Genomic DNA, 19,236 nt, shown 5'->3' with positions numbered 1-19,236 from the left:
GTTTAGGAAACAGTGAAAATTCAGAGTTTTATGTTATTCCAGGCTACTTACTTTTTTTACAAACTTGCAGAGGTCACACCATGGCAGGCACATGTAGTCTGAATTATACAACCAAATGTGCAATTTCGGGCAGAGCCCCGTCTGTAAATGTCAACAACACAACCCACAGTTTACACATCTGTACCTCCCTGTATTATAACAAGAGAAAGTAGATAGTAGCATGAGTTTAGTTAGCCATTACATACAGCTCTAGGCAGTGGTGTGAGTATTTAGGGCAGTATCATACTGTATGCCTAAGAATAAAAAACTTTTATAATATGCAACATAAAAGTCTCTTGCCTTCTATACAATCTTCATCCAGATTGTCTTTGAAGTATATTTTGGCTTGATCAAGCGAGCAGGGAATCTCTTTGGCTATGTAAAGGAGGGAGGAAGGTGCTTGAAATATTTGGAGTTGTTTGAATCTGTGGAAAGGAAAAGTTTAGGGAAAGAGAGGGAAGGAAAAATGATATGGGCACGTTATGAACTTTTACCTTTGTATGAGTCACAATTGCCTTGTTTCAATTAAACCACTTAGCCACTAGGTAATTTTACCTTATTTTGCATTGGGTGTGAGTGATCTTAGAGGATGCTTCGCATTGTGATTTTATGTGACTCACTGACTTGATCTTACTTCCTTCTATTCAACCTTTGCTCGGGCGGATTATTCTAATTGGAGCGTTTCTCTGAATTAAGAGATAAAACAGTTATCTTCCTTCTTAATGATGCCTTCTGTTGACTGCATGAATCACTGGTCTTGACTGGTCTTTTTCTAATCAGAATATCAATCCACATTAAAGATTCCAGGAACATCAAGCCAACAGCACGTATAGTTTTGCTCTAAAAGTAACTATTTTGAAATGTAACAAAACATGGTGACTCTATTTTCAGTTATGAAAACCCAAGTATTACAACCCTTCCATTAGTGATAGGCACAAAAACTAGAGTAGCCTTTCTTTGTGTATTTTACATAATATTCTTATTTTTGCTTCATTTTTTGCACTTCAAATTGCATGTTATAATTGGAGTTAGGTGTTTATTTGAATGAATAAAGGAATACATTTGTATTGCAGCTGATACCAAATGGGTCCAGTCATAGGACACAGACTGAGAGAAGTGCTTATTCCAACGTTCTACATGCTGTTGAGGGTTTTGCATTGGTGTTACTCTGCAGTTTCCAAGTTGCTACACGTAAACTGGCTGTTTTGATTCTCAGAGAAATCCGTGCTTTATTTCTCGCATTGGGACAAGCAGAGGTATGGTTGTGTTCGTCTATGTCACAAATTCAGTTTTCCAAAATAACATCGTATTAAATTATAAGATGGTTTCACATAATGTAGTTTTACGACATTATGCAATTACAAATAATTTTAAAGGATGAAAATTGTCTTGAAAGGGTAGAAATTGTCCACATGAATTTATATTTTTAAAACTGAATTTTGTCTGCAGCTCTGTCGTGTGTGTGTGTGTGTGTGTGTGTGTGTGTGCGCGCGCACACACACACACACACACACACACACACACACACACACACACACACACACACACACACACACACACACACACACACACACACACACACACACACACACACACACTACATAGTCAGTTTAAGTTGCTTCTTGGTAAACTACCAGACAGTGAACTTATAGATTCTTTTGGTTTTTATTTCCATAGTCATTGTTGTGGTGGGAATTAGTTGCCAAAAGGCCATTTATTAATAATATATCTTTATTTTATTTTATTTTATTTTACAAATACCCCTCCTTTCTTCCAATAAAAGGACCCAAGACTGAGTACATAACCATTACTATTTGACTCTGTTTTCCTTGTGATAACCCTTTTCTCTAAAACCTGCAATTTGTTTCATTAAGTGGGATTGTGGAGCATACAGGATTCCATTTGGATATTTGGACATCTTATCTCATTATGCCTTAAATTTAAAATACCAGTTTAATGGTTTGCTGTGACTGAAGATGAGATTTTGTTGATATGCAATCAGAATATTTTATTTGCACTTGGCTAGTTTGGCTAATAAATTATAACTATATAAATATCCTGTTATAATTTTTAGCCAAATTAAAATAGGGTATTTCACCATATTACATGGCTTTCATTCATTTTACGGGGTTGGATCGAATAATGATTTGGTGGGTTGTTTTCAAGGTAAGTAGCATAAAGTGAGCTGGATAGCATTTGATGAAGTAGTCAAATTTTCCAAGCTTTTTATGCAAAAAGAAGGCAAGATGTAACTTGAAAGTCTGTACGCTCTCTGCTAGAAATTACCTGTGCTGCATTTTAGGGACAATTGCTATAGCATTTCTATAACATAAGAATGCTGTGAAATTGGTTCTTGGACTAGCCTTGTGTTTTCTATTTTAAGTATTGTTACTGGAAAGTCTTTATTTGCTTTAAGTACTGTATAAATTGGCTGATACAACTTATCTGTCTGGACAGCAGTTATTTATGATAAAAAGATCTAGTACACTGCATTTTGATTCGAATAGCAGAGAAGACTTATTCTCTGCCCTGGTTAACTGCATAAACAGTCTTGTTCCTGATTAGTAGTACCACTTTAGTTATTATGTGTATTTGGTGTTCATGCCATTGGAATGCTGTAGCAAACAGCAAGCCGTTTCTTTAAGCTGTCAATACAAGATGTCTTGAGTCATATAGAATTTTGTGATGGGAACTTCTGTTCTGAAAACATTGGACTAAATCCAGTATAGTACTTAAGTTCACATTGAACCATAGTTGATATTCCAGCTTGCTAGTGTGCAAAATAAAGAAATTCTTAGCGATGGGGTTTTGGCCATCGCCAGAGCGATCGCTTAGCGATGGCCCCTATGGGGAAAAATCGCTTTGCGATGATCGCGGGGAAGCGATCATCGCGAAGCCCCCATTTCCGGCCAGCTGATCGGCGGTTCCAAAATGGCCGCTGGAAAAACAAAATGGCCACCCACTGTTTTGCCTCGCTTTAGAGGCACCGAAAATGGCTGCCCCTATGGAGGATCTTTGCATAAGGTCAGTTTCTAAGCCCATAGGAAGGCATTAAACACGTTTTAATGCGTTTCTATGGGCTTTTTTATTCCATTTAGTGATGAAATCGCTTAGCAGCGTTTTTCCTGGAACGGATTAACATCGCTAAGCGAGGCACCACTGTATAATCACTCCAAAAATATTTGATACAGTATAGCCCTAAAATCCATTATAATGGTACTGCTGAAATCATCATGATAGCTAAGTATGTTACAGGGCAGTATCTAACGGAATCAGGGTATTATTGTAACATACTGTAGTTATTGGGCTGTGTGCTTCCATGTGAAATGTATGTTTATATACCTCTTAATATTACCCATCTCTCCAATTACGAAAGGCTGCTCTAGTCTAATGGTACTGGGGAACTTAAATCTCACCTTCCAGCACAGTTTTTTTTTGTAGTGATATATATATATCTGTGTTTCTAATTCATAAAAGGAAAACATTGAGATGTAGTTAGGTGCATTAGCTCTGAGTCACAACAGGCAGGATCCCTTTGTAATGTCATGTAAACTGAACTCTCTGTGGGTGTGTCACAATTCAGATGTGGGTAAATTGATTGCTAATGATTAGATTTTATAAACTCAGTTCACATGTGGTAACACAGCCTTCAGCATGAAATCATTTATCTTTTAATCTCACTTTACAAAATACTTTGTTTGCTAACTTGTATGATAAGAAGACCCATCACCTTATTTGTTGTTGAAATAAACTGTAGGGCACAAACATATACACTACAATGAACACATTAATCATCATTGTGCCATAACAGCCTTTTTAAAAAAAAGACATTTAATTGCTATTATTTCCCCTCCTGCAGGATGATGATAGACCTATGATTGATGTAATGGACCAGCTAAGTTCTTCTATTTTGGAAAGTTTCATTCATGTAGCTGTTTCTGATTCTGTAAGTATAGTTTCATTATTCTTCATTTCTAGACATTCAGAGTGTGTATATGTTGTACAAAAAGAATCTCTGCAATGCTCAAAGAAGCTTCAGGAATGCAGAGCCAAAAATTATAGGTATGTTCAAAACCATTTTCTTTGCTTCAGGCATTGGCTTTTATTATTGAGCAGAGGACAGGTAATCTCCATAATCCACTGTTGCAATACCAGCTGCTTGACCTCTGATGGTATTGGTATTTTAGGTTTCTAGGAGAAAATCAGGTAATAGCCCTGTCTAGAGATTTCCATGCACCTCCATTCAGAAGTCTAGCATGCTCAGTCTTCCTCATTAATTTAATGGATAGCCCAAGTGGTGGGTTAATTGGATCCACCAGTAGAATAGAGCTCCTACTTAAACTTTTTTTAAATAACAATCATCTGCCTTAGAGTTGATTCTGATGTACAGCAACCCTATTTCAGAGTTTTCTAGGTAGAGAATTCTCAGAAATGGTTTGCCAGCCCCTTCTTCTTGTGTATATCCTGGGACTATATAGCTTATCCAAGAGCACACTGGCTGGCTCCTTTAGAATGCTCACAGTGGGGAATTGAACTTCTAACCAGTTACAGTACCTGACTCACCAGCTACCTCTAAACATTTGTTAGATCACCACAGTCTAACAAGCTGTACATACAAGCACAGGATGTGCATAAATTAATTAAGTAAACCCACACACACAAAAAAGCATTGGGCTAATTCTACTCAGTGCAAACTAAAAAAGTGACATAGACGTGTTGAAGAAAGCAGATGCTCTGGAAAACAAAGAACTTGGTCACTTATAAATGAGCATTGAGATGAGTCTCTTTTTTTTGAATAATTATTTTATTTGAACAGATAAATCTGCAAACTACAACAGAATACAGTATAGAAAACCAAAAAACAACAACAAACCACCCCCCTTTTGAGGACAGAGATTCCAACCTCATTTAAGTCCCGAATTTCCAAGTTTCCGGAGAGCATTGAAAAAAACACATAAATCATTTTGCCCTAAGCTTTGATCTGTCCCTGGGCCCAAACATATATTAAGTTCCAGCTTTGTTTACATAGTCCCTTGGTTGTTCTCGTAGTGCTTCGGAGAGTGTGTCTAGTTCTACGATATCCAACAGCTTCTTCAGGAACTCCTCTGTCGTAGGTGTATCTTCACTTTTCTATTTTTGGGCCCAGAGTAACCTAGCAGCTACAAATATATACATCAAACAATATTTAATTTTCTTGTCAGTAATTTCTGGCATAATATTTAGTAGTGCTATTTCAGGTTTAAAATTTAATTTCTGTTGAGTGACTCCTTTTATTATTTCCCATAGCTGTAACCAATAACCCTTAGCTTTTTCACATATCCACCACATATGATAATAAGTTCCTGCTTTTTTTTACATTTCCAACAAATACAGTGGTGCCTCGCATTACGATGTTAATTCGTTCCAGCGAAATCACTGTAGAACGAAAACATCGTAAAGCGATTTTTAAAAGCCCATAGAAACACATTAAAACCCGATTAATGCGTTCCTGTGGGCTTGAAACTCACAGTCCAGCGAAGATCCTTCATAGCACGGCCATTTTTGCTGCCTGTGCAGCGAGAAATCCATCCCAGAAAACAGCGGGTGGCCATTTTGAAACCGCCTATCAGCTGTGCAAAAATCGTCGTTTTGTGATAATTGGTTCCCGAAGCAGGGAACTGATCATCGCAAAGCGAAAAAAACCCATAGGAAACTTTGTTTTGCGATCGCTTTTGCGATCAGAAAAACTTGTTATGCGATTTTGTCATAAAACGAAGCGCTCGTCTTGCAAGGCACCACTGTATTGCTGCTACCCTCTGACATTTTTGTCAGCTTTAGTATTTAGATGAGTCTTAAATAGAGAATTGGTTGGTCAGCAGACCACACTCTACCTTTTGCTCTGAAGAAGTGCTTTCAGCTCTCCAATCTTTCAGCAGACATAAAGCCAGGAAACTTGAAAGGGCAGTTCACACAGAATATATAGACATGCAAGCCAGTCAGAGGTAATACAGTAGTGATGACATAATGATGGTGATTTTTGTCTTTTTTAAAAAATCTTTCCACAGACAACATTACCGTTAACACACAACGTGGATTTGCAGTGGCTGGTAGAGTGGAATGCAGTTCTGGTTAATAGCCATTATGATGTAAAAAGCCCTTCCCATGTTTGGATATTTGCACAGTCAGTCAAAGATCCTTGGGTTCTTTGCCTTTTCAGCTTTCTTAGACAAGAGAACTTACCCAAGCATTGCCCTACAGCTCTTAGCTATGCTTGGCCTTATGCTTTTACAAGGCTACAGCTTGTCATGCCTTTGATTGACCCAAAGTAAGTTCTGTTACTGTTTCATTAGTAATTGGCTGTCAGACTTTTGTTTATATTGTTAAATCTGTTCTGTGATTGCAGGCTTTTGTATTAAAGCTTATAGTCCAAGAAAATACCGGGGGGGGGGGACTAGTCTCTCTGCCTTTGTCTCTCTGTCTCTGTCTCTCTCTCCCCCTTTTTCTTGTTTTCTCTCTTTCTGTTGAAATAGACCCTAAGTTTTTGTGCACTTTTTAGCTCATGTCAAGTGCAATGTGTTGTTGTAGATTTAGGACTCTTGCTTTTAAATCTTCACATGGCTGTAGCTTCTGTGGATGGTATTCGGCAAAATTCTTCATGGGCCTGCAGTGACAATTACACACATTTAGTTGTACAGCACGTATTTACATCTTTCCATAGGAACAACCTCACTTAACAATGCTGCTTTGAAACTTTAGAAGCCAAGGCCAAACATTCTAAAGCAAAGCAGTGATATCACTTCCCTACATTCCAATATAGAAATTTAGTTTGGTGGTTACAGCTTATTTCAATACTGGAAGTTGAACAGTGTCCTTCACAGTACCTGAATACATCAGAGTAGATGAGGAGTGCAGTACATTATATGCCACAGCTCTTAAAAGAGGGAACGCCCTGTAGGGATTAAAATAGGTGGCTTTAGTAGCTATGCTGTAGATGCCCCTTATATCTGCTCTCAAGGGCAGCTACCCAGTATTAGGTGTGGCCTTTTTCATGCTTTTCCAGAATATTGGTCTTTGTTGCCTTTAAAGTATGGCAGTGGCTTTCCAGGTAATCGAATAGAGGTTTTTCCTGACTCTCCCTGGATCTCATAAGGATTGAATCTCGGATCTGTGTATAAAACATAGGCTTCTCAGCTGTTGTAAAATACAAATGCAATAGGTGATACTTTTATAGACCACTTAAAATCATATAGTACATGAGCTTTTGTGGATCAAAATACCACTTCATCAGGCTGTACCAATGTGAAGACTTAAAGTCTAAAAGTTCATGACAAGATGGATTTTGCCAGAAAAGGTACTCGTAGATGTAAAGTCCAAACGTTCTTGGCAAGATAAATTTTGCTGGGCACGTCTTTCTTAAATGGAAGTCAGAAGAGAAGCAAGAAGCAGTGATTGTTGTTTTAGGATCACAGCTAAGGCACCTGCGGATTGGTTGTCATGCCCTAGGTCTTCAAACAAAGAAAAACACACACTCTCTCTCTCTCTCTCTCTCTCTCTCTCTCTCTCCACCTCCATTTGGCCTTTCTTTGAAACAGACTTGTTTCTGTTTGGCCTGGGGTGGGGGTGGGTGACACAGAAAACCTGAGTTTTCCATCTGGAAATTGGGGTGTTAATTTAGTAAACTCACTTGGTTGAATTGTGTTATGTACAGTATACCATTGAATTGAATGTTACTCTACTCTTGCTTCACTTGGAAAATCAACATTGGTTCTTATAATACTTAAATGAAGTATTAATCACTGATACTGAAAGAGTGATTTCTTTGAACAACATTTCCAGCAGCCCTATGAATGCAAAGAAAACTAGTACGGCAAGCAGTGGAGATCATTATGTAACGTTGTGGAGAAATTATCTTATTCTCTGCTTTGGAGTTGCAAAACCTAGTATTATGAGTCCTGGACATCTTCGTGTTTCAACTCCAGAGATTATGGCTACTACACCTGATGGTACTGTCAGTTATGATAACAAGGTAATACCATATTTGTTCATTTTGTCCCTGTATGAATAGTAGGTTCATGGATATTGTACAGTGGTGCCTCGACTTACGAACTTAATCCATTCCAGAAGAACAGTCGTAACTCAAAATGGTCGTAGGTTGAAGCACCATTTCCGATTGAAATGCACTGAAACCCCATTAATCTGCTCCAGCCGAAAAAAAATAATCAGAAACAATCAAAAGAAACCACCACACAGCAAGCCCCATCGGAATGCGATAAAATAAAAACACCCCCCACACACAGCCAGCCCCATTGGAACGCGATGGGGCTGGGGAAAAGTCACCCCCCCACACACAGCCAGCCCCATCAGAATACGATGGAGCTGGGAAAAAAAACACACACAGCCAGCCCCATCAGAACACAATGGGGCTGAAAAAAAACCAATCAATCACCCCAGACACACACAGCCAGCCCCATCAGAATGCAGTGGGGCTGAAAAAAAAATTAAACACACACACACAGCCATCCCCATCAGAATGCAATGTGGCTGGAAAAAAAATCAACCCCCCCAACACACACACATAGCCAGCCCCATCGGAATGAGATGGGGCTGAAAAAAACACACCAGAAAACATCACAGCACAGAAACATAAACCCCCAAAACCCACCCCCCCCTGCAAAACAAAGTAAATGTACTTACTCAGGAGCAGAAAGCAGCACGAGGCGGTCCGAAGCCTCCCCCAACGCACGCACACTAACTGTTGGGGTGAAAGAGCTACAAAAAAGCTCTTCGCCTACCAACAATTAGCCCCGTAATTTGAATTCTGTGCCTTTTTTTCCCTGCCTCTTTTGTTTGCAACTCAAATCTCCAGCCGCAACTCGAAGCAAAATTTTGCAGCCGGAGCTGGTCACAACTCGAAATGGTCATATGTCGGGACGGTCAAGTCGAGGCACCACTGTATTATTTTTACACTGTAGTCAAACCTGTTTTTTCTGATGTATTATTCATCAGATCCTTCTTTTCCCTAGAATGATTAGTCCCTAAGTTTGCTTTCATTCTGTGGTAGCATGAGAGTGGAAGAAGCCTTAATGAGTGTGTAAAACTTAAATTAATTAACTATTGCTTGAATGAAGTGGCTGGATTCATGGTACAGTAGTTGGCTTCCTGGTGTTGTCTTCTTCAATAGCATGTTAACATTTCCTTTTCATTTGCTCTGTTACCTGTATAATTATTATATTTTTCTTACATTGATCAGAATTTTCCCAAGCTGAATTTGCTGTTGGTAATTACATATAATTTGTCATATCTACTAATATATCAGTCAGTTTAGAACAAGTAGCATTTGTATTTCTTTCCTTTTTTTTTTATTATGCAGTCACAGACCCAAGCTACACTTGTTTGTAAGTTCTTTAAATGTGTGGTCTTTTTCCTGCTTTCCCAAATCCTATTCTTAATAGTGGTACACAGTTGGATAAAATAGCTATTTAACTTCTCTACTTTTCTGTTGTTGTTTGCAAGCTCTTTAATTTTAAGAAATTACAATGATGGCAGGATTATGGTCTGAATGTATATCTGTTCCAAGAAAAGTTTTCACAGACTTACTACTGTTTCAGTGTCTCTGATTAACAAGAATATAATCTATGTGGTTCCTGTTTGGTTGTTAGTGCCATCTTGGAGGATTTCCATGAATGTAGGTCCCTTTATGGTAATTTAAATGTTTTGGTGACTACAGGTTCTTCTTCACAAAACTGCATCATTGCATGATGACATGTTTTCGTTCTGTGTTTCTAGTACTTTTTTTTTCATCAGAAATCTTCAAAGCCTCCATTCTCTATTTTACCATTAAAATCTCTCTTTATGGTTTTTTTCATATTTTTATGAGATTTTGAGTTCTCTATATTATTTTTCTATCATTAGATCTAGGAGATATATTGGTACAATGTTGAAGTCAAGGTTTCTATTTCTTTTACTTGGCTGTAGGTTTTCCTCCCATGTACATTACATTTCATAGTTCCTAATCTAATTTTCATCCCAGAAAATGTTAAGAGCCTCTGTCTATCTAACGTAGCAGGGACAGAGCATCTTCTGATATTTCTGTCTAGCTATGTCAGGCATACTTGGAATATGTAATATGGTGGTTTTCTGTTTCCTCCACATTATCTGTCCAGATGTGGTGGGTATATTGTGCCCACAGTTTTCCATGTCAATGCCCAACTGTCATCCTTTGTCTTTGGCCTCCAGTTGGCATTGACATTGCTGCTACACAAATTTGGATTGGGGCTTATAGTTAATTTAATTCCATAGGGCTCTCAGGTACAACCACATTTGGGAGATTAACATAAGGGCCTTTGATTCCCTATAAAAAGAGAAGAGAACCCCCTTGTCTACTAGAAGATTATCTTTTCCTTAAAGGTCTAGACTGAATGTCAAAACTGTTGTAACAAAACAGGTATCCATGGCTTCAGATTTGTCAGTGGAAGAGACAACATTATTGAGTTCCAGTCAAGGGCAAACCAAGCAGGAGAGTCCTTCACTTCAAATTTGAGAGTGAAGTGTCCTCCCACTCTGCACTCAGGTCACAAAACCCATGTAGGTCCTTTCAGATGAACATTCCTGTGCCAGACAGTTGCATTTTCAAAATCTTATGGATATTATTAAACTCCATGTGAGGCCAAGAGGTCTCGTAGGAAAAAAATGCACAGAACACAGTTTTAACTATTTAACCTGTTCAAGACCAGCCCTAAAACTATCTTTGGAATTTCCTTTATACTGTTATTCAGGCATTGTTTGATTCTGTTTCATAATATGTATCAGTAATGACTTCAACAGTAATATATGTTTTCTAATCTTTAATTTTTCTTACTGCTTTACTGATCAAACATTTAAATTTTATTTTTAGGCTATAGGAACCCCATCTGTTGGTGTACTGTTGAAGCAACTTGTGCCTTTGATGAGACTTGAAAGCATAGAAATAACTGAGTCACTTGTACTAGGCTTTGGAAGAACAAATTCTCTTGTGTTCAGGTATTTCTGTGACACATGTTTCTTGTGGTCTAAGTTTATTGTGGTGTCAGTAGAATAAAAAATTAACATGGTTTATTATCTTGGAGAGACAGGATGAAATGGAAAACAGCTCTAAATTACAATGATAGAGATTCAAAATGTAGTAAATGATATATTTTGGACATACTGCTATGTATTTTCTGGTCCTTACCTAATATCTCAACAAGGCTTAGGAAAATGATTAAATTAAACTCTGATTTGATTTTTATGGGAATGAATGTATTTCAACCTCAGTACTCTATTAGATGATTCTATGTTTGTGAAAGTGTGTATAGAGGGGGGGGGGGAGGTTAAATGCACAAAGCAGCTAATTGTAATTTGCAACTATAACTTTTTCATTCATTTTCTTTACCCTAGTATAACTGAGGATCCAAACTGAGACCCTAGTTTTGGGATGGTGGGCTTTCTATTGCACTCCTGATCTGGATCTGGGACCCAGCCCTAGAACTGGTAGTACCAAACAGTGGTCTTTTGATTCAATATCACCACTGTTCAGCAAATAAATATTACAAATAGTTCCACTTCAGTCCTGGTCCCACACTTGGATCACCCTCCTATGGTCCCATGTTATTAAAAGTAACTTAATATGATGTAACATGTAGCTGGCTGGATAGCTCAGTGGTTTAGGTACTGGCTGCGTAGTCAGAGATTGGAAGTTCAATTCTCTACTGTGCACCCCAGAAGAGCCAGCCTGTGTCACCTTCAGCAAGCTGCACATTCCCAGAATGCCCCCACAAGAAGGGAATGGTAAACCACTCCTGAGTATTCAAAACCCCAAAAAGAGTTGCCATAAGTCAGAATTGACTTGATGGTGCATCATCATCATCGTTGTCGTTGTTGTTGTTGGTTGTTGTTGTTGTTGATTGCACGGCACAGATGGCCAGCCTGATTACCTCCCATGGCCATACCCCGCCAAACCACTTACCACAGAACACGTGATGTGAGTGGCCGGCGGTGTCTTCTGCACCCCAACCACGGTAGTAGCTCGGCTGCCACAGCCCCGCCTCCTTACTTGCCCAGCCACTCTGGCAAGGGGGTGGGAGGACGAGTCTCCCTGTTCAGCCACGGAGTGGCTGGGCAAGCAGGAAGGCAGGGCTGCAGCAGGTGATTGGGGTGCAGAAGATGACGTTGGCCCCACATGTCGCGTATTGTGTGGTAAGTGGTCCTGCAGGGTCTGGGGGTGGGAGGTAATTAGGCCGGGCACCTGTATATGAATACGAAGTACCCATCTCTAATTACTATTATTGTTGTTGTAACATGTGGTTTCCACACAATGGAGAAAATTGGGTATTTTCTGCTCTTTCTTTTTTATCGCAGCCAGTGCATGAAGGTTATACTGCATGCTGAAACAAAATGATTCCTATAAGAAAATATTATAATGATTACTATGAAGACTTAATCATTTAGCAATTCAATTGGTAAAATACTTCATTTCATAAAATGTTTTGTTCCTAATCTAGGGAATTAGTGGAAGAACTTCACCCACTAATGAAAGAGGCTTTAGAGAGAAGACCAGAGGTTGGTGGATATAGTTAAACTGTGCAAATGTAATAGGCAATATGTATATAACGGAAGAAAGCATGCAGAAGGCCAAAGATCGACTGTAACTTGAGATTTGGCAAGCTTTCAGTGTGGTAAATGGATAAATGTACATAAGATTATTTTATTAATGGGAAAACTACTAGTAGATTTATTTGTTTGCTTGTTTGTTTAAACATGTATAGCCTGTCCTATATCATAGGATCTCATGCCGGGTTACATAACTATAAAACAATTTTAAAACATAAGACTTTTAAACAATTTAAAATATCAGTCTACTTTCTGCCACTCCTTTCTGGAAGTTGAAGAACGTCACAGTGAATATACACATCCCCAGGAATGCACATTAATACCCTTTCCAGCTAGTAACTCCCCAAGCTTTTTTTTAAACACCAGTGTAATAGAGGTAATTAATACCACCTTCTGTTTGTTTTGTAACACAGAATAAGAAGCGCCGTGAGCGTCGAGATCTGCTGCGATTACAGCTACTACGAATTTTTGAATTGCTTGCTGATGCTGGTGTGATAAGCGATAGGTAGGATATTGCTTTTAGAATTTTTATATTATTGAAACTGATGATTTAAATGTTGTCAGCAGCAGTTCACTGAATGCTGTTCTGTTTTTGAATTCTGTGTTTTGTTTTTTTTCCTATGAAAACAGTACGAATGGAGCCTTGGAGCGAGATACCTTAGCACTTGGAGCCTTATTCCTAGAATACATTGACATGACACGCATGTTGCTGGAAGCTGAAAATGATAAAGAAGTTGAAATTCTTAAGGACATGAGAGCCCATTTTAGTGCAATGATTGCTAACTTGATCCAGTGTGTGCCAGGTATGATGATGCATGGAGCATGTAAATTTCAGAATCACAAAGATGAAAACAAAGGACAGTGTTTCAGAATATCATGACAGAGAGACCATTTGATATAAAGGAGGTGAAGATACAAAAGAGGATTGTAATGCAGATGGTCTTAAAGGCATTAGGGTATTTAAGAGAAACCTGTATGGAACAGGGAGAGCCTGAAAGGAGAACAGAAGAGATTAGAGGAGAAGTAGTAAAAGAAGAAAATACAAAGAGCCTAACATTTTACAAATCCTATTTATTTGTAACATGGTTCATATGTTCATGTTATTGAATGTATTTTCAATAGACTGTGCAATGACTTGGGACTTATGATGCCAAACTGTTTCATTATATGATCTATCATACAGTAGCCCAGATCCTCTTACCTAGTTGTGCTGGCATAACATAAGCACTGTAACTTTAGGAAGCAAATAACCGTAAGTTAAGAAATCACCATAGAAATCCACAGTGATTTTTTAAAAACTTGAATCACTTTTCCTCCAAAAGCTATGCCATTTGCATACCTATGTCGAGGGGTTTTGGCTAGTGACAGTTGTATGTTTAGTTTCTGTTGGATTAGGACCTGGGAGATCCAAATTCAAGTCTGCATTAAGCTATGAAACTTAAGTCAGTTATTTTTTTCATCCTGCCAGACCTACTGAATGAGTTGTGAAAATCAAGTTGGACAGGGGCGAGCAAAGTTATGTAAATTGATTTCTGGCTACCAAAACTGCAGAGGAACATTCCATTTTCATCTCTAGAAATCAAGCTTCCATCGAATAAAGTGATCTGATTTTTGTTTTCTTGTAGCAGAGGCTTAATTTAGCCACAGTTAACATTCCCTCTGTACTGAAAGATTGCTTTGCGAATTGAACAGCCTCCATTATTTAAACGGTATAAAAGACTTCTACTTTGAACTAGCAATCTGAAGACCTTTGCTGTGTTTACTGAAAATTTCCATTAGATCCATCTCATGACCTAGAAGCCATTAAACCCAGCTGTGCTGAGTGCTGCATAGGCCTCTACTGCATGGGCATCATCTGAAACAAAGAGACAGCCCTGTATATATAGCGCATTCTCTCAACATGAATAAATAATCCTCAATTTTTTACTTCTCATACAATCCTTTTACTCCAAGTTTAAGTAAATAAAAGGTTTCTATATTTGCCCAAATAACTTCTGCTATATGTTGAATAAAGTCATTTTTAGATTCAGGGTAGTTTTCATTTCTTAAACTTAAAGCGCATAGCCAAGTTCAAATCCCACATAGAAGAGAGGGTTGGGACCATATTCCTAGACTGTGGCATGTCTGTCCATTTCCACCTGGCATTTGCACACGGTGCATTACATTGGCATAAGGCCTTACTTACATCAACCACTATACATATAGGGTGTATTCCCACTATGTGGACATCTCAAAATCAGATGTACTGTGTTTATATAATAATAACAGCACGTTCATCAGTACGTGATACTTAAAAAATCAAACAAATTGCAAGCTTTTGTGGAGAAGAGTCCACTTCATCAGATTAAGCACCACCACTTCATGGACATTGCATTAAAAATGTAGATAAGAGTACGCTTTAAGAATTCAAAGCTTGCATTATTGAGTTGTATTTCTTGCAAATAACTCTGTAAGGTCAATCAGTCAATAAGTGTTGGGTGCTAAGGCTTACCAAAGACAAGAACAAGAGACTTCCAGATTCACAACTTGGTTTCATAGCCATTAAACTATACCAGCTTTCTTAGCTTTGCATCTGTGTACCCTGTTTCCCCCAAAATAAAACAGGGTCTTATATTAATTTTTGCTCCAAAAACACATTAGGGCTTATTTTCAGGGGATGTTTTATTTTTCTAATGTACAACCATCTACATTTATTTAAATGCAGTCATGTCATCTTCTGGTTGCTGCACCATGATGGAGGGTGGGGTTTCACTTAATTAGGGCTTATTTTTGGAGTAGGACTTATATTACGAGCATCCTGAAAAATCATACTGTACTAGGGCTTATTTTCATGTTAGGTCTTATTTTAGAGGAAACAGGGTATGTACTCAATGTAGAATCCAGTTATGAGAGTCAACAAGGGCACAGTCAGACTAGCCACCATCACAGCACAGAGTTTCACAAAAGAGATGTGTAGCCTTAAGAGTGAGAGCAATCAGTATGTCTTGTAGTCTCTGGAGAACATTTTGGTCAGTTCCTGATACTCTTTGTTTTGGGGGAGAAAGCTTGTTGCAAAAGGGTCATCCACTGAGTTTTCTTGTTTATGATTCTGGAGGCTGCCTCTTAATTAAGCAATAATATATTTTTTTTGAGTCAGCTAAAAGTGTATTCTTGCAAAAATGTTTTTTAAGGCACAGAGCCAAAGAAATTATTCTGAGAGTCATCCCAGTGCAAGAAAAAAAAGTGTCATAATTTTGCTTTTGTTTTCCTATGGTTTCCTATGGTTTTGTTTTCCTAATTAATAAAGTTAACCTTTGTTTCTTCACTTAGTTCACCATAGGAGGTTTCTTTTCCCTCAGCAAAGCCTGAGGCATCACCTCTTCATCTTGTTTAGTCAGTGGGCTGGACCTTTCAGTATCATGTTTACACCACTGGATCGTTACAGTGATAGAAATCATCAGATTACAAGATACCAATATTGTGCTTTAAAGGTAAACCTGGTTCTTTCTACTGTATTAAAGTCCCTGTTCTGCTTAATATCTCATTAAATCTTAGAGATAGAAGCAGAAATTATGAGCATTATTTCCCCATAAATAACTGTCTCCTCATGCCCTAAATATAATCCCCTACAATGTGTTTGTTTGGTTTTTTGGTTCAGGATTGATTGATTTTGTAGTTTCTGAAGGTGGGAAGTGTTAGCATAGAAACAAAATACTTGCTTCAATTCAGGAAATGTCTGTTTCTGAATTCTAGATGGTTGTTTTGAACTTTGGTCCTTCAGTGTTTTTCACTGAAAAGAGTACAAGGCAAAATGAGATGAGTAAAACAGAGGCGGAAGTTGCTGTCAGTTTGATTACTACATAGGGATGATGTGGTAGGAGAAAGTTGAGTGCAGGTAAGGTAATTGTAGACTGATTCAGGCTATAGGCTAATGTAGGGAGTGATGGGAGTCCTTTTCATCTAACTGACGTGTTGGCTTGGATTATGATGGGGTATTTTTAGCAGTGCCTAACTGTAGCAATCTACATGTCACTTTTTCTGTAGTAGTCTTCTTGAAGCCCCATTACAATCTCCAGTACTGTATTATTTGATAAACTGCATTGTCTTGAGAATTTTTGCTGCTGTTTAGTCATTTAGTCGTGTCCGACTCTTCATGACCCCATGGACCAGAGCACGCCAGGCCCTCCTGTCTTCCACTACCTCCCGGAGTTTGGTCAGATTCATGTTGGTAGCTTTGGTGATACTGACCAACCATCTTGTCCTCTGTCATCCACTTCTCCTCTTGCCTTCACACTTTCCCAACATCAGGGTCTTTTCCAGGGAGTCATCTCTTCTCATGAGATGGCCAATGTATTGGAGCCTCAGCTTCAGGATCTGTCCTTCCAGTGAGCACTCAGGGTTGATTTCCTTCACAACATATAGGTTGGTTCTCCTTGCAGTCCAGGGGACTCTCAAGAGTCTCCTCCAGCACCATAATTCAAAAGCATCAATTATGATCCAGCTCTCACTTCCATACATTGCTATTGGAAAAACCATAGTTTTGACTATGTGGACTTTTGTTGGCAAGGTGATGTCTCTGCTTTTTAAGATGCTGTCTAGATCTGTTGTTGCTTTCCTCCCCAGAAGCAGGCGTCTTTTAATTTTGTGGCTGTTGTCACCATCTGCAGTGATCATGGAGCCCAAGAAAGTAAAATCTGTCACTGCCTCCATATCTTCCCCTTCTATTTCCCAGGAGGTGATGGGGCCAGTGGCCATGATCTTAGTTTTTTGGATGTTGAGCTTCAGACCATTTTTGTGCTCTCCTCTTTCATCCTCATTAAGAGGTTCTTTAATTCCTCCTCATTTTCTGCCATCAGAGTAGTATCATCTGCATATATGAGGTTGTTGATATTTCTTCCAGCAATCTTCATTCTGGCTTGGAATTATGTCTTGAGAATACAGTAGATAAATACAGTAGATACGGTAAATCCAGCACTTAATACAAAATACAGCAGAACCAGCTAAATCAGGTGGACTTACACAGGTCCCTTTGATTCAGTGGGTCTGCTCTAGCTGGGATGACCAACTTTATTTGTCCTAGTAGCCTTACAAGATACAGTGGGCAGCATGTTTAAAAAAAGAGTCAAAATGTATTAATCACAGCTATATTTCTGCAACTAATCTCATGTTTTATTAGGCAATGTCAGCCGTACTATGCTGTGGTCCTGTATTTGACAATGTGGGTCTTTCCCCTGATGGTTATCTCTACAAATGGCTTGATAATATTTTAGCTTGTCAAGATTTACGGGTAAGTAAATAATATACCCTTTAACAACAATTTAAAATCTATTGCTTCTTGAATATGCTCTCCTTGAAGTTAGATGGTGAAATATGTAGAAGAGAATATGCAACCAGGAATAATGAGCTGCTGTTATCACTCCATTGCTGAAGACGTGAAACACAAACCTGTGTTATGTTTCTTTCAAAACACATAGCTTTGTGTGGCTTATTAATCTGAATTTCTGCTGAGAAATTTCTTAAGGCATTTCATTGTTCTACAAAGCACAAAGGTCAAGGGCAATGTGATCTCAATGTGTGTTTGCTTTTCCGTTTGAAGGCTTTCCACCCCACATGCCACCCACCTAATTCCAAGTTCTGTGAAATGCTAATGTAAAAGCACCTCCTGCTTCCTTGAAATAGCTGCTGGTGAATCAGTTCAGTATGAGTGGGTTGATATTGGAGGTGGGCCGGAAGGTTATTATAGAATGTCAGTATTTTGCAAGCATGCTAGATCTATGCCACATTAAAGGTACCTGAACACTTTCCGTCCAATGCATTCCAATGAGAGAAAATTCAAAAAATCACCAAAAATTAAAGACGACTCAGAACAACATCAAATTAAGTTTGCATAGGGTTCAGGAGGTGGGCTAACGATTGCAAGCATTTAAAACCTGTTCCAAACATTGTAAGGCACTTTTACAGGAGCGAAAAAGGACTTCGCAAAGCCATTGAAATGTATTGAGTCGGCTTCAATACATTCCAATGGAGGAAACATTGTTTCACTCAGCGATGTTTCCTATGGGTTTTTTCACTTAAAGACGGCAATCCGTTCCAATTGGAATGGATTAACCGGTTTTTAATGCATTCCTATGGGAAATGGTGTTTCACAGAACGATGTTTCACACAACGTTGATTTTTTTGGAACCAATTAACATCGTTGTGTGAGGCACCACTGTACATAGAGTAGTTTGTATGTGCTTGGGTTAAATCTGCCAACCAAGTGAACCTGTACAAATTCATTTTTTTTCATAATATTATTCCGTGTTTAAGCTTGAAATAAATCTTGGGATATATTGTGGAGACAAGAATAGGAAGAATTTGATAGGAAGAAGGAAAGCATGTAGAGTGGAGGTAGCCAGCTGACGGGGTTAGATTCAGAATTGTAGAGAAAAGTGTTTGTTATCCACTACATCCTAGCCAGTCACTCAAAACCTTACTTGGACCTCTTGTTCATATGGAGTATTTTCTCCCGGAACAAACAAGAGACCCTGAAGACTCCAGAAAATGTAGGGAATTCACCTTCCTAGTTCTTAATTACACTGTGCTGTGATTTAACAATGTGTAGCAGTGGTT

At 38.5% G+C, this 19,236-nt stretch overlaps 1 protein-coding gene across 12 annotated transcripts in view; it reads left to right on the top strand.

Moving 5' to 3' along the window:
- Nucleotides 1-19,236, top strand: part of FRY (FRY microtubule binding protein) — a 249,737-nt gene that overhangs the window by 145,272 nt on the left and 85,229 nt on the right. For all 12 annotated transcript variants that reach the window (XR_012085008.2, XM_072993766.2, XM_078389991.1 and 9 more), the window contains 10 exons: nucleotides 1,113-1,295; nucleotides 3,899-3,985; nucleotides 6,084-6,343; nucleotides 7,855-8,044; nucleotides 10,913-11,037; nucleotides 12,537-12,594; nucleotides 13,059-13,150; nucleotides 13,276-13,448; nucleotides 15,955-16,115; nucleotides 17,801-17,911. Coding sequence is in view for 11 of the 12 variants with exons in the window: in XM_072993766.2 (XP_072849867.2) it covers nucleotides 1,113-1,295; nucleotides 3,899-3,985; nucleotides 6,084-6,343; nucleotides 7,855-8,044; nucleotides 10,913-11,037; nucleotides 12,537-12,594; nucleotides 13,059-13,150; nucleotides 13,276-13,448; nucleotides 15,955-16,115; nucleotides 17,801-17,911 (1,440 nt within the window). In the remaining variant the exon portion in view is untranslated. The remainder of the gene's footprint in view (nucleotides 1-1,112; nucleotides 1,296-3,898; nucleotides 3,986-6,083; nucleotides 6,344-7,854; nucleotides 8,045-10,912; nucleotides 11,038-12,536; nucleotides 12,595-13,058; nucleotides 13,151-13,275; nucleotides 13,449-15,954; nucleotides 16,116-17,800; nucleotides 17,912-19,236) is intronic.

This window comes from Pogona vitticeps, chromosome 3, assembly GCF_051106095.1.
Source record: "Pogona vitticeps strain Pit_001003342236 chromosome 3, PviZW2.1, whole genome shotgun sequence".
NCBI classification, from domain to species: domain Eukaryota; kingdom Metazoa; phylum Chordata; class Lepidosauria; order Squamata; family Agamidae; genus Pogona; species Pogona vitticeps.
This window is presented reverse-complemented; position numbering and strand designations above follow the sequence as displayed.